The 15,948-nt window shown below is 41.4% G+C and overlaps 1 protein-coding gene across 3 annotated transcripts in view; it reads left to right on the forward strand.

Annotated features, from left to right (window-relative positions):
- Window positions 1–15,948, forward strand: part of LOC138829862 (citron Rho-interacting kinase) — a 162,294-nt gene that overhangs the window by 78,114 nt on the left and 68,232 nt on the right. For all 3 annotated transcript variants that reach the window (XM_070026426.1, XM_070026424.1, XM_070026425.1), the window contains 6 exons: window positions 4,806–4,976; window positions 5,205–5,255; window positions 7,031–7,084; window positions 8,645–8,785; window positions 10,603–10,728; window positions 14,156–14,251. In XM_070026426.1, coding sequence (XP_069882527.1) covers window positions 4,806–4,976; window positions 5,205–5,255; window positions 7,031–7,084; window positions 8,645–8,785; window positions 10,603–10,728; window positions 14,156–14,251 — 639 coding nt within the window. The remainder of the gene's footprint in view (window positions 1–4,805; window positions 4,977–5,204; window positions 5,256–7,030; window positions 7,085–8,644; window positions 8,786–10,602; window positions 10,729–14,155; window positions 14,252–15,948) is intronic.

Here is a 15,948-nt window from a genome sequence, read left to right on the forward strand (position 1 = left end):
AGGAAAGTCCATGAGACTTATCTCCAATTAACTACCAAAAAGCTGGAAGTGTCACTGTGGCTCAAAGTGTTTAGAGCACTGGTCTCAAGCACAAAAGCTCAGAGACAGTGCTTCGACCCTGAGTTCAAGACCTAGGACCTGCACAAAAAGAAAATACCCTAGGAGAAAAGTTTGAGCCTTTCAGGCCAAGTCAGAATTAACACAGCATATATGAGTACAGAAAGCTTGTCTCCTGTGCATTCAGAAAAAAGAATCGAGACCTTTCAAAGTCCCACTCTTATTCTCTCTCTCTCTCTCTCTCTCTCTCTCTCTCTCTCTCTCTCTCTCTCGGCTTTCTTTTTAGATGGCTCATTTGTATATTGCCTCATTGTTTCCTTTTTAGTATGGCTTTTTTTTTTTCCTGTCTTTTGAAGAGACTGTAAATAGAAACTTTAATGAAGAGATGGCAGTGAGTAATTGGAGAGCAGAATTTATCAGCTGCCAGGCAACTCTCATTCACTCCAGAAAATCTAATGGGTACGTTGATGGAAATGAGCATGTTTCTCTCTGGATAGCACCGACGTAGCCATCTGGGTGGCCTGAAAGCAAGGAACTCCTGCACATAGCACTCCATTAGTTACTCTTTCAAAGAGAGAAGAGTGATTTTTCTCACAGAGAAGGAGGGCTTGTTGGTATACTGAATGAATCACCATATCATTTTAAAATAATGGGTTTAATATCCTTCTGCTTGATAAGTTAATATCCTTGAGGGGTTAATATCCTTCAAGCTTTCTCTTGATAAGAGCATTATAAATAAATGTGCCTAGGAAACTTTGCAAACAAATCCTCAGGTCTCTGAACAGTATTGAGAGATTTCGAAGGGCACGCGCAGGCTTTGAGCAATCTGCTTTGACAGGTGACTCATGTGCCTTTTTATCAACAGTTCTTCATCCTAAAAGTTTCAGGAGGCGGGAGCCGCCTTCTCTCTTGAGTTCAATGTGTTTGGAGATTTACTTTTTCCGGGACATCCTCGGGGGGATGCTCAGGGAAATGAAAGAAAGCTTGGTTCAGCCACCAGAGGGAGCAGCTGGTGTCCACGAAGTTCCAGGAAAATAGAATTAACAGGACATTTTGAAAAAGATAGATGCCGATGGTCAAATTCAAAAGTGATGTGTTTTATGATTCATATCATAGTTGGCAGGCATGTGGACTTTTAGATTTAATGACTGATCAAAGTTCCACTTTTGGTGGGGGGTAGGCGGGGGTGTAATTTTTGTTTGGGATTTTATTTTTCTTTGGAAGGAGGATATATTTATATAGAGAGGTATACGTTAATATACCTCTCTATACATATACCTGTCTATATAAATGACCTGTGGCATATTTTGTGGGAGCAGAAGGTGTGTGGATCAGAAGAAAGCTTTTAATGCTCACAGTGAACGTGTAGTCTTTGGTTTTCAGCATGTTGATCTGTCCCAGATTTGGGATTCATTTCTCTTCTTCCCTTTCCAAAGCTATTTTTTTGTACAACTGTTTGCATTTTTTTAATATTTTGTTTTTACCTAGCTACTCCTCATCAAGTGTTTGGATTTGATTTAAAATGAAAAATAGTCTTTTAGGTCTCCTGGGATAGTGAACTTCATCTGTCGCTCGGAAGAATCATTGATGCTTCTTCTTCTTCTTCCTCCTCCTCCTCCTCATCTTCCTCCTCCTCGTTCTCCTCGTCCTCCTCCTCCTTGTCCTCCTCCTCCTCCTCCTCCTCCTCGTCCTTGTCCTCCTCCTCGTCCTCCTCCTCTTCCTCCTCCTCCTCCTCCTCCTTCCTTTTTTGTTGGTTGTGGGGCTTGAACTCTGGGCCTGGACACGGTCCTGAGCTCTTCAGCTCAAGGCACGCTGTCTACCACTTAAGCCACAGCACCACTTCCTCGTTGATTCTTCTCAGGAAAGGAAACAGATTGTAGGTAACTCAGAAGTCATGTCTGTGTTAGGGTTTCCTGGGTTAATAGGATTCTGCCTTCTTCTTCCTCCCCCTATTTCTGAAGCTGCATTCGGCCTTGCTTTCGATGTATGGGAAAGTGGTCCCTGGTTTCTCCTTCTTGCCTCTCAGCATCTGCCCACAGGTCATTCCCTGCTGACACAGACCAGCTCTCTCTCAGCTTATGTGTGGACACAGACCTGATCGTCTTCACTTACCTTTCTTCTGAAGCAGGGATTTGCTTTGCTTTGAGTTTTTTTTGTAAGGATTTCCTTGAAGTCTCCATCAAACAGATCAGCAAACGAGTTAGAATTCTTTCTGCTGCCTACAGCAGGCCGGGTGCCCAGGAGCTCCGAGAACTGACAGGAATGTTAAGTGATGCTCACCTTCTTCTGCTTGGGTGGTGATGGTTCACGATAGGGAGATGGTAGGGTAGGATGCAAGGGATAGATGCCCCATGCTTGCTCTTGACAAAGCACAAAAATTACATAGCCTCCTTCTTGTTGTAAGTTCAAGAACAAAAAGGAACTTGAGAATAAAAGATGCCCAAGACCTTCTTTTGGCCCTTTGCTGCCTTCCCAAGTTTGGGGATCATGCTAGTGGGCATGGCTAGCTGTTTTGTTAGGCATAGCAGTGTTGGAGATAATGGAACAGTGTATTTTTATGGTGATACAAAGTTGAAAAAAAATGTTTTCTGTCTCTTTACCCACCCACCCATTCCATCTCTCGTACCAGGGATTGTACTCAAGGCCTTGCCCTTGCTTGCGTGGCTGGTGCTGTACCACTTGAGACATGCTTCCAACTCTGATTTTTGCTGGTTATTTTGGAGATGGAGTCTTGTGGACTTTTCTGTCCTGGCTGATATTGAACCATGATCCCTTGGATCTCAGCTTGATGAATAGCTAGGATTATATGCATAAACCTCCAATGCTTAACTTTTTTTTTTTTTGGAAACAAGGTTTCACTAGGTCTAGATTGGATTCAGACTTGTAATTCTTGTGCCTCTCAGCCCCTTCTCCCCCTCTTCTGGTAGTGCAGGTGTGCACCACCATTAAACATGCAGCTTAAGTTTTTCTTATATCCAGTGTATAAAATTGAGCTGTTCAGTCAAAGATTGCTTTTATAGCTAATTTATATGAATCTAACCACAAAATAAAAATTTTGTATGCATGCATGCATGCATGTATGTATGTATGTATGGAAGGCCCAGTACCATGATCTATGCAAGTCTTACTGTGACCTGGCTGAGGAGGGTCTCGAGTAAGCCCAAGTGAGGGATGTATTTTCAGTCTCTAGACGTCCAGATGATCGTGAACAGTTATGGAGATGTTTGGTCTTTGTCTCTCATCTAACATCACCTGCTTAAGGGTATACCACTCAGGGAACCCTTTGTGCCCATTTTCCTCAGGTTGGCCTTTACTGACAGTGTGCGGTTGGGCATGAGGTGTGAAACGAGAACTTGTAAGCTCCATCTCAGGGTCATCCTTTTTTCTTTTCCCAGCTACCAGTGATCCAGGGAGTCCATGGTTACATGAAAACCATTGTGTCAGAAGACTAGCTCCCCACTAGTGCATGCTGGAATAGCACCTGCTACAAGGAGATGAATGTTTTACTGATACCCTGTTATTTTAAAAAAGCTTAAACTTCAACTTACTGCCTAAAAAACAAAACAAAACAAAACAAAAATCCTTACTTTTCTGAGTGTGGTGGCTCATACATATAATACCAGTACTTGGCGGGGCAGAGGCAGGAGAATTGTGAGTCTAAGGCCAGCCTGGGCTTTAGACCTTGTCTAAAAAAATAATAAAAATGCTGAATTGATATCTTATTAGTTATCCCTTGGGGAACGGATTTTAGAGATGTTATTGAGTATTATGAATGCCCAAAGCAATCTTGACTGGATTTTTTTCATCCCTTCCAATTTAGTCACCTTGAATACATAAATATTTGTTTATTCTTCCTCATACCTGGCCTTGATTTTACTATTGATGAATGTATTTGTCCTTTGGTCCAAACACTTCCAAAGCCATTGCCCATTTCTGCTGGTAAATTGCTTCAGGAGGAAAAAAAAAAAATCTTGATTCAGAGTTCTGTTTGGATTTTAGACATTCATTTTGGGCAAAAGAATTAAAAAAAAAAAAGAGGTTTGTCTCACATTTAAGGGGTTTGTTGCCAGGAGCCAAGATTCTTCTCTGGGAATTTTTCTTGCAAGTTATGTTGCCCTGAGCCAGTGTTCTGTAGCTCTTCTAAATCTGAGGGTGACTTGAATTACAGAAGCAATGTGGAGTTCATCCTTCAGTTTGGGGCCCGGAAAAATTAATGGTGAGAAACTGACAATGATGAGTTCCACTGTCTCTGGATGCATTCCACTGAGATTTCCAATTACCCTCTAGCGCTGTCTGAAAGGTTAATTTCAAAACTCGCACCATATCTAATTGTATTAGGAGCTCATGACTTGCGAAGGACAAATCTGTAGAAATGATTACCCTTGGAGGAGGAGGAGCACACGTAAGCAGTTTATCTGTGTTTAAAGTGCAGCTCGCAGGCTGCTCCTGTGTTGTGACTTTAGGCATAGTGTGTGTTGGCATTTGCTCAGAGGATCTTCCTCTCTGCATGTGCACTCCAGGTGGACTTAAGAACCAGCTTCTATATTGAAACAACTTAAAGATGTAATATTCTTTCTTCTTGTCCCCTGACACCCCTTCCCCTTTGCCACCATGGTGTCTCTTTCCAGATCTCTTGACCCATCTTCTCCCTGCATGCCTCTTTTCCTGTGGTTGCTTATCCATGCATCCTAACCACCCTGTCTGCCCTGAGGTGCAGAGCTCATCTGCTTCCTTTGCCTGTCCTGTAGGAGTACCAGGCTCAGGTGGAAGAGATGAGGCTGATGATGAACCAGTTGGAAGAGGACCTGGTCTCCGCCAGAAGACGGAGTGATCTCTATGAATCTGAGCTCAGAGAATCTCGGCTCGCTGCTGAAGAATTCAAGCGGAAGGCAACAGAATGTCAGCATAAACTGTTAAAGGTAGAGCACAAGTACGGATCATCTTCCCAAGATGCCAGGGCCCCACTAGCTTAACAAATAAATGTAGGTTTTAGGGATGTCATAGGAAGCTCCTGGTCTTTGTGTCTGGCAAGAAAATAACATTCACTGCTATTGTTACTGTTTCAGTCACACAGAGAAAGTACAAATATCTGTAAGACTTCTGGGGTGTTGGCATTTTCTAAATATTATATCTTTTATTATTTACAGGCAAAGGATCAAGGGAAGCCTGAAGTAGGAGAATATTCCAAACTGGAGAAGGTATGTTTCCCATTGATTGTTTTTGGTTTTTGAGATAGATTAGAAGGGGGAGGTGTGGTTCTGGGGTTTGAACTCAGGGCTTTGCACTTGTAGGCAGGCATTCTCCCATTTGAGCTACACCCCCGGCCTTTTGTTCTAGTTATTTTTTTTCTGGTAAGTTCTTACTTTTGCTCAAGGTTAGTGGCAGATCAGTCAGCCTACCTCTGCCTCCCTTGACTATTTCACTAGCTTGTTAAGAAATAGGTTCTTGATGTCATTTTTTTTTTTTCTCAGCTCTAGCTGGGCTTGAACCATAATCCTCTTTATTTCTTCTCCCAAGTAGCTGCACCTGATCCTAGTATAAACTTTTTTTGGGTAATACTGAGATTTGAACTCAAGACCTCACTCTTGGGAGGCATGTGTTCTACCTCTTCTTGGTTAATATTTGAGATAAGGTCTCACTCTATGCCCACGCTGGCTTGAGCATAAAATTTTCTATTTTCTGTCCTATATCTCCTATTTCTCATAGCTAGGATGACAGGCGTGCACCACTGTGCCAAGCCATTGTGCTTCTGCTGTATATGGAATGGCAGGCAAGCACCACTACACGGAGCTATTGATTGAGATGGAGTCTCATGAACTTTTAAGCCCTGGTTGGCCTTCAGCTGTGATCTGCTGATCTCTGTCTCCCAAGTAGCTAGGATTATAGGCTTGAGCTACTGCACCCATCTGCATATTAAAGTATTACTATCAGTGGGAGTCTAACTAAGAGGTCTTTCACAATGGCTTGAGAACTCTTTTAGGTTTATTAAATTATTTATTATTATTATTATTATTATTATTATTATTATTATTATTATTATTATTATTTGCTGTGGACTGAATCCAGCTCAAACATCAGCCTTTCCAGATTTTTTTTTCCTTAATTTTTTTTTTCTATTTGCAGAACTGAGGTTTGAACTTAGGGTCTTGGGCCGGACTCTACCACTGAACCACACCTCTAGCCATGCTTTTTTTTGCTAATTATTTTGTGAGATGGAATCTAGTGAACTTTTCTGCCCCAAATGGCCTCAAATCTTGATCCTCCAGGTCTCAGCCTTCTGTGAAGCTAGGCTTACAGGCATGAGCCAGAGACACCTGACTTTTAGTTTTACTGTGATCGTCCACCTTTCCATGTGATAGTTCTGAAAGAGAACTAAGATACTTCTTTCTCGGTTGCATCCCCTCAGAGCATGTATATGCAGTGGTTATATCTCCCCGTTGTAGTATGTAGCTCCGAATTAAAACATGGAAATTCTAAAATCAGTTTGCTGGGTACAAGGAAATTTCATTTGAATATGTCCATTTCTGTATACAGTGCTTCATAAGCAGTGTCTCCATCCTTCTGCTTCTTCCCTTCTCTTTCTTATTTCCTTCTTCCCCCTCTCCCTTCCCAAACCTGTCTCATCAAATTCCCTTATTCCATTTTTCACACGTGCCCATAAACTGTTTTGACCGTGTTCACTTTTCTTCACCCTTTATTCTCCCTGAAATTTTTGACTGTTATCAGGGTATTTGAAATTTCTGTGTTGCTGGTTCTAGGAGAGAAAAAAAATAGACTGACATGGAGCTTTGCCCTGAGATGTCAGAGCTTCTGGTAGGCCAGTTGGGTTCTTTCTTGCCATTAGTTGTTTAGAAAACAAACCCCAAGGACCCCCATGGGAACTTGTAAGAAGTAGGACTGCAGTAAATGCAGCGAGATGTGAGGTGTGATGCTGATTGGCCTTTCGCCTTATTTCCTGGTGTGTCAATGATAGGTGAATGCTGAGCAGCAGCTCAAAATCCAGGAGCTCCAGGAGAAGCTGGAGAAGGTAAGCCTGAGGTGATTTTGGGGGGACCCACCCCCCACCTATTTCCACATCCCTTTCTTTGCTTCTTTCCTGGAACATCAAAAATGAGAGAAACAGAATTAGTCACCTCAGTGCTGAGGAAAATGGAGGGGGGGAGGGAGTGATTACCTGAAAATATCAGGGTTCTGAGTGTGTGTGTGTGTGTGTGTGTGTGTGTGTGTGTGTGTGTGTGTGTGTGTGTGTGTGTGTGTGTGTGTGTGTGTGTGTGTGTGTGTGTGTGTGTGTGTGTGTGTGTGTGTGTGTGTGTGTGTGTGTGTGTGTTTGAGACACGTCCACAGTGTTTCCTTTTTAAAACCCAAGCTGTGTGAGACTCCCAAGTAAAAAGTTCTAATATGCTATGAGAGAGCCCAAGAGGTGGTTCCTTGTATTTCAGGGGACCTGGTGTCCCCGCATGGAGTCCCGGAGAATAGTTGGGAGACCCTCAGAGTCATGATGGCAGAAGATGGGTGGGTTTGATATCCAATTTCTTGCAAATTTTTTTACTAATGGCCCTGCTTCTATTTTTATTTTTAATACTGTTTCCTGACTTTTCTTCCCCAGCTTTATTAAGATACAATTGACAAAATAACAAGAACTGAAAGTTTTTTTTATTTTTTTATTTTTTTACAGTTTCTCCTTTTTAAGATTTTATTCTTGTTTTTTTGTTTGTTTGTTTTTTGTTTTTTGTTTTGCCAGTCCTGGCGCTTGAACTCAGGGCCTGGACACTGTCCCTGACCTTCTTTTGCTCAAGGCTAGTACTCTACCATTTGAGCCACAGCGCCACTTCCGGCTTTTTCTGTGTATGTGGTACTAAGGAACCGAATCCAGGGCTTCATGCATGCATGCTAGGCAAGCATTCTACCACTAAGCCACCTTCTCAGACCTTTTTTAAGATTTTAATGAAAGCAAATACATGTGAGGCTGGTGGCCTCACATAGTCTGATCTTTCAGTGCTATTAGCTGGTAGTGTACTTAAGACCCAATGAGTAACTCTGAAGTCCATCAGGTTAGCTGGGTTGTTTTTTTCTGTGATGGTGGATTTGTGAATGATCACAAACTATGACTATAATGCTCCCATGCGAAGTTTTTACTTAAAAATAATTATAACTGTAGGTTTTTATTTTGTTTTCTTCTGGTAAAAGTTGTGAATATTCTCCATAGGAAACTTAGCAAATGAGATCATTCAAATAAGAAAGTAAGTGGTCAGAGGTAGCAATGTTAATTTGTCGTTGGACCAATCCATCTACAATTTTTTGGTCTGATTAGCTATATTGTATGGTGGTGGAGATGCCACTGGTTTTTTTTTTTTTGTAGTCCAACAAAGAGAAATACATTAAACAATGACAGGATGCATGCCAGATTCAGTGGTGTTAAAAAAGTGCCCCTTCGTATAGGTGAAATTCACAACAAAAAAGAAGGCTTATATGTGAGGTTTTTTTCCTGCTATGTATTTTGAAAAATGGATGCAGTCTACACCGAGGGTGACCTACTTTGTCCATGCACACTGTTGTTACCATCTTGTCCTTCTTGTCCCCCCGTAAGGCTGTAAAAGCTAGCACCGAGGCCACCGAGCTGCTGCAGAATATCCGCCAGGCCAAGGAACGGGCTGAGAGGGAGCTGGAGAAGCTGCAGAACCGGGAAGATTCTTCAGAAGGCATAAAAAAGAAGCTTGTAGAAGCGGAGGTGAGCACGGGGCCTCCAGCCTGCCATGGACTCACCCCAAGTGACCTTGTGATTGACCTTGGTTGTGCCAAGGGAAAGGAACGGAAAACCATCAGTTAAAGAAGCTTGACCAAACTTCTTCCCTTCTGAAGATCCCTTTGAAACTTGACAGGCTTGGAAACTTTTCCACCCACCCCCAGAGGGAAGAAAGATCTGTCTCAGCCGCTCCAAGCCCACTGACGTCTCAGCAGAAGCTTTGCTGTCTGTTTCCCTCTGGCCTCCTCACTAATCTGGGAGAATTTATATTTTTAGGCTCACTATAACTGCATCTCCGAGTCTCTCTTCTTCTCCTCCTCTCTGTTTTGCCTTGCTGTCCCTCCTACCATGTGAATAATGTTTAATTTTTCAAGGCAGTACCTTTTACCCACGTGACAGTGACTCTCAGATCCATATTTTGGGGCCTCTTCTCTCCCTCAGATTCTTTGTTGTTGTTGTTGTTGAAACCTTTTATACAGTTACACTGAACATAGCACGAGTGCTTTTTTATTGTACAACTTAAGCTGAGTAGATGAATATAGAGTAAAAAAAAAAAAGTGACACTTCTTTAGGGGTTTCTGCCAATCCCTGGCCTGGGATGTTTGTTCTATAGAGCAGATGTGACATCATCGTTTCCACCATTCTAGTGCTGAGTCTTTCAATTTTTTTCCAACAAGTCTGGGTGTGACTCTACCCACACATGGCTCTTTAAAGCGGTCCTTACCCCCTACTCCTGGCCCTGTTTCCCCTGCTCCTCTACAGTCCTGGGTGCTTCAGATTTCAGGTGACCTTGGTGTCTTCTCCCTCTTCTGGTGCCTCACATTGGTCAGGGCCACCAGCTTTCTTCTGCTCACCCTGGGCTTGAGACCTTGGCGTCGTCCCCTTGATCTTGGGCCCTGCCACTCAGTGAGTCACTCAGTCCTATAAATACATGCTGTTTCTCCCCCTCATTCCCTTACCTCCGCCCTCCTTGCTGCTTCTGTAGCCTTCTTCAGAATGCAGGCCCTTTTCAGTCCAGCAAATGTAGCAGTTTCTTGGTCTTTGCTTCCTCTCAACTCTCACAGTGTAAGACTCCTGGATCCCCCCAGGTATCCTTGCCCCTTCCCAAAGCCTTCAGGCGGTTTTGTATATCTTAAGGGCACCTTTGAGCCTGGCACATGAAACTCTAACCGTCTCACCCACAAGCTCTATCATTGCTGCCTTTTACCTGTTCCTCCCTAACCCATCCAGTGGCGAATCTAGGCTTTACCTGGGGCTTGTGCTGGCTCTTGACCACACCCTGTTTCTGCAAATGGGCTTTGTTTTGTGTGGGACACCATTCTTCTCCCTCCTCTCCAACCCTCCCCACTCCAAACTCTCCCAAACCCTTCCTCTTCAATGCTCCCACGTCAGTGTCACCCTGCTATTGGTTGAAAGTCCTCCTTTCTGCCTCCCAGAGCATCCCACGCCTGTTTTCTTCGTGTCCACACCCCTACAGCCCTTTAACATATGTTGTCTTTCTTTGTATTTGTCTTATCTTTTGCAAGGGTTGGGGAATGACGTCATCTTCCTCTATTTCCCATGATGCCTAGTATGGTACTTTGCAGATAGTAGGTGCTTGGTAAATATTTGAATGAATGAATGCACTCTCGGAATCGACGCAGCTGAGCCCTTGAATTATAGAGTCTTCTTTTCTTCACTGTTGCTTCAGGTGGCCGAGAACTTTTCTTCCCGATTTGAGCATATGCCTCTGGAGGGCTCTTTCCCTCCCAAGCAGGTGGTATTGCGCCATTAAAACTCTCTGATTGATTCACGACCTACAGGAACGCCGCCATTCTCTGGAGAACAAGGTAAAGAGACTAGAGACCATGGAGCGTAGAGAAAACAGACTGAAGGATGACATCCAGACAAAATCCCAACAGATCCAGCAGATGGCTGATAAAATTCTGGTGAGCAGGAACAGAAGTTGCAAAGTCCAAAGATAAACAGGTTAGAGATTGCCAATGGAATGGGGTGAGATAGAAGTAAATACTCCTGGTGGAGTTATTGCAGAGTTGGTGAGTTTAAGAGAGCTGGTTTCAGTTGAGCGCCATGTTGTAGACTAGTATGAATGACCAAATATTGGCTGTTTCAGCACTGGTAACAGATCCGATCATATAGATATATATAATTTTTTTTTTTGCTCTCTTTGCTTACTACCTGGCATTTCTTTCTTTTTTCTTTTTGAGTAGAACATGCATCTTTTCATTTTCTATACATTTTTTAGGAGCATATACATTTTTCTCTCAGCAGAGCTCTGTACGGCTGAGTAACTTCATGTCACCAATTTACAACCTCATAAAGGTTTAGAATTTTTAGACCCAAACCCCAGATTCCTGCTTTTGGAGAAGAAAGGAATTAGTCAGACGGAATTGTTTTTCTCAGAATAGTATTTGTCATAGATCTGTGTTCACCCACTCACTCTCTGCTACAGTTGGTTTTATTGTTATAATTAAAACAAAAAAAGTTTTTCTTAGATGTGGCGGGTATTTTTTTTTTTTAAGGTTTGTAGTCATCTAGACCTTCTTAGGCTCTGATGACCAAAGTAATCAAGGAAACACTGCTTGCAAGTTTTGTACCTACTAGGAAGGAAGGTGTTAACTTTGAAAGGGTCTCCTTGGATCTCTGCCCTAAAGTCAGAATTTTGTTGTCATGGTTGAGAAACTCAGTGATGATTGAAGTCCATGCATGACCTCGTTTTTGTCCCATCCCTGGGAGAGTTTTGAGTTGTTCCTCCCCATTATATAAGAAGGTAAGGAAATGAACAGGCTGCTCCATCTCTTTCTCCACGTCACTTCTTAGTAGCAGGGTTCCGGCAAGAACCTCAAGAATGACTCAAGAATGGCCAACTTTACGCTTACTCAGTTTAAACCAGCCCATCTCAACCTGAATTGTTCAACCCTTGATGCATTTCTCTGTGTAGACTAGTAAGAATATGGATTGTCTCGAACAAATGGGTAAAAGAGGAATTGGTTATGTTTTGCGTTGGTACCTGGTCTTTATATATGTATATGTGTCTGCACACAAAGCCAAGTGCATGACTGTTAGTCTACCCTCTCCGTTCTCTTGTTCTATCATCAAAGTTTCTCTTGGCTGTTGTCAAGGATGGGAGTTTTTATCATGAGTAAAATTAGGTCCCACTACTGCTGTCTATCCCTTGCTTGATACAAACGAAGTGGTTAACTCTCTTGTGGTTGCAAAGTATTCCTCTGTTTTAACGGTGATGTGTTCATTCATTCATTCAACAAATATTTAATGAGCTTCTACTATGTGCCAGGCACTGTTCCAGGAGCTGGGAGTGTAGCAGCAAACAGCGGTATTTGCATAACACAACTGCAGGGTTGTTCCAGCACAATATAGAAAAAGAGATGTTTTTAAAAAATGACAACAACAACAAAAAATGCCAAACCACCAAGCAGTCAGACTTTAGACTATCTGCTTTTCCAAATGTTTGTTTGTAATTAAAATGTGGAAATCCAGACTTCCACATTCTTGGATTTTTCTGTGTTCTAAAACTCCCATTCATAGATAGACCAGAAATTTTGGTTTCAGAAATTGTCCATCTCAGGCTTCTCAGCTATTTGGACCTATTTTTAGATTCTGATTTCCATTTTGGTGCCATCTTATGAAGACTGAAACTAAGGAAAGATGATATCAAGTGATTCTTTTTTAATCCAAAAGAAAATTAAGTGCTTTCTTTGCCTGAATGTATCTTGCCAACTGCCCAAGTGCCTTTGTGGTTGTGACTTTGTCTAATTGAAGGTGCCTTTTGCTCAAGAACCCTTTGCTTAGGATGCAGAGTGGTCCTTAGTACTGTTATATAATGATGATTCTGGGGAACAGATCCCCCAAATGATACTTCCCTGAAAATATTTGCTATTCTCCTAAGAACTTTCCAAACAGATAATTGGAGGTTCTTATTATACCCAAGTCTTTGGTGTTAATCAAAACAGGCAGTCCTTTAGTGAGCATACATAAAGCCCTGAAAAAGTGTTTTTATTAATTAGAATCCTGTTTACATTCAACTTTCCCATATCACATCTGTTAGATTGATGTTGATTTGTGCTTCTGGTTTTAAGACCAAACATAGATTGCAGTAGATTTTGTGCACCTGGTCTTAACACTGAACATTTTAGTCCCATCTCGTCCCATTTCCGCCCCCTCCCCACCCCAAGTAAAGCCTGTGTCTACAGACTAGAATTTCAAAAGCTTAATCACTAACATTTCACGTACACGTGATTCTTAACGTCCTTTTTTTAAAGTTTTTTTTTTGCCTCCATTCCATGGACATATCCTGTATAATTTCCTCATTCTTCAAAATTCCCATAATTACTTCCACTTCAAAGAAAAATTTCATAATAGTGCAAAGAGATGAAAACTTGGAGTAATGACTTTTGATATCGGTAATTAACTAATGGGTCCAGATTCATAAGAATTAATTTAGATGCAGCGATCTGTGTGTTCAGAGCATGCTCTGGTGAATGGAATGCGTCTTTTAAAAGTTCAGTTTATAATATGCTGACAAATGAATTGGTATAATTTCCAAATGAATTCCAATTTTGTTGAAAAAGCAGAAAACTTAACAATGAAAGAACTAAAGAGAACCTTAAATTTGAGCTACTAATATTGCTCCAGATTCTCTTTCCATCTCTAATATGTATGCATGGATTTCCCATTCTTATGACGATGATTTTGTGTTCCTGTTGGCTTGCGTTAGCATTAGTTCATACAAAAGTTGTATCACACATGTCTTTTGCAACATTCACATTCCACACATAGCAGTCAGTGAAAACTTTGAACCTCAAAGTGCCTGAATCTTAATGTTAGTATTCCCTCTTAGCTAGGGTTCTTGAGCAACAGTTTTGTGAATGAGGAAAATGCAAGATACTGTTTATTATCATAATTACTTTTCTCATTTAAGGCTGTCATAACAGTGAAACAGGCCTGAGACTCAAGACAGTGGTCAGGGGCTTTGTGCTTGTACTAAACTCTGAAGTGTTACCTTCTTTCCTTTGTTTCTCTGTGCCAAGTTGAGCAGCTACCTTCTGTCTGACTTCTGATATACTTCTGATCCTAGCCTCACAGCCTTCCACTGTGTGTGTATATGTGTGTGTTGGTGTGTGTGTGTGTGTGTGTGTGTGTGTGTGTATGTGTATGTGTATGTGAGAGAGAGAAACCTCAGGGCCAAGCTTGGTGGGGGTTTCCTTCCCATCAGTCTTAGCTAGTAACGGAGGAGCAGCTGTTTGTTACCTGTGGTGCCTGTTTCCTTTGAGTGGCTAACAAACATTCTGGGGCTCTTCTCTTGGCACGTTTGACTGTCTATTCTTTTGTGTCCAGGAACTGGAGGAGAAACATCGAGAGGCTCAAGTCTCCGCCCAGCACCTAGAAGTACACCTGAAACAAAAAGAACAGCACTACGAGGAGAAAATCAAGGTAATGGCACTTCTGATCTTCCCTGGCATACCTCCTGTAGTTGTGTGTGGGGTTCCTCTCTTTCCAGGCATGTCTGGCTGCTTCTTGCCATACCAAAGGGCTGTTTGGTATAAATGCTGTCTTTATTTCCTGACGAGTGGCTTTGAAGTTTAAAGTAAAAAAAAATGTTATTAAGTATTTCAATTATATCTTTTTTTCTTTTTTAGTATTTCACTGTCAGTCATGAAAATTTAGATGTAGCTATGTTTTTATACATGCTTTACTTTCTTTTTCTTCCTGTGTCTCAGACCTCAGGATCTTTTCATTTGTTCTAAAATACATCATTAGAGTTGGGTGTGATGGTTGTGCTTGTAATCCCAGTACTTGAGAGGCTAAGATAGGAGAATCTTGAGTTCAAGGCCCAGCCTCGGCTATGTACCAGTTTTTAGACCAATCTGGGTGACATAGGGAGAGGTTATTTTAAAAAAAGGAAATAAAAAAATCCCAAGAATATCCCTGAAAACTTTTTTTCACTGAAGATCTGTATCAAGCTTTCTTGCTGTTATTCTGAAAATGTAGCTCTTGTACTCTCATTCTTGAAGAGTTTGACAGGGAATAGCATCTCTGTTGGCTGTTACCTTCCTACATCCCTCCCTGATTGAGGTTGTGAAGTCAACTGTTAGTAGTCTTACCGGCTTGCTTTGAAACTAATCTGTTCTTTTTCTTTAAAGTTTTACTTTGACTTTAATTCTTTTGAAGTTTTGCTGAGGTATCTATATTTTATTTTATATTCTTGGAGCCATATAGAGATTTCAAAGAGGTTGGCATCATTTTTTTTTTTTTTTTACTGTAGGAAATTAATGGTCATTCTGTCTCAAGTGGTCTCTTCCTTTTTTGTCTTTCCATTTGAGAACTCGATTAGACATCTGTGAGATCACCTCTAATTTACTTGTTCTTTTTTTATATTTCCCATTTTTCTGTTTCTTTGTGCTCCATTCTGAGTAATTTCTGCTGCCTTGTTTTCCTGTTTGGTAACTCTCCTAGCTCTGTCTAATCTGCTGTTTTACTTGCCTACTGAGTTTTTAATTTCAGTAATTAAAAAAAAAATATATATATAATATATATATATATATATATATATATATATATATATATATAAATGGCAGACATGCTGTTTGGTTCATTCATAAATACACTTGCTTAATTAACTCAATAATTTTTAAATTTTGTGCATTTATTTTCAAGTCAGTCTTTCATTTCCTAAAAAGCAGTGCTAAGCACAGTTGTTTGATTATTGGTATTTTTGATGAGTATTTTGTTGTTTTTCTTTTTTCCGCAGGGCTTGTTTCCTTTTGTGTGCCTGGTTATGTGTGTGTGTGTGTGTGTGTGTGTGTGTGTGTGTGTGTGTGTTTGTGTGTGTGTGTGTGCCTGTGTGTCTGTATATTTTCGGCTAAACTGGGAAACCATATGTTTATATATATATATATATATAGAGAGAGAGGGGGGGGGGAGGGAGGGAGGGAGAGAGAGAGAGAGAGAGAGAGAGATGGATGGTAGGGAGAATTTTTTTTTTTTGGTGGGGCTTGAACTCTGGGCCTGGGAGCTGTTCCTCAGCTATTCAGCTCAAGGTGAGTGCTCTACCACTGGAGCCATGGTGCCACTTACTGTTTTCTGAGTGGTTTATTGGAGATAAGAATCTCATAGCCTTTCCTGCCCAG

Source organism: Dipodomys merriami, unplaced genomic scaffold, assembly GCF_024711535.1.
Source record: "Dipodomys merriami isolate MVZ:Mamm:240054 unplaced genomic scaffold, mDipMer1.0.p SCAF_177, whole genome shotgun sequence".
Lineage (NCBI taxonomy): Eukaryota > Metazoa > Chordata > Mammalia > Rodentia > Heteromyidae > Dipodomys > Dipodomys merriami.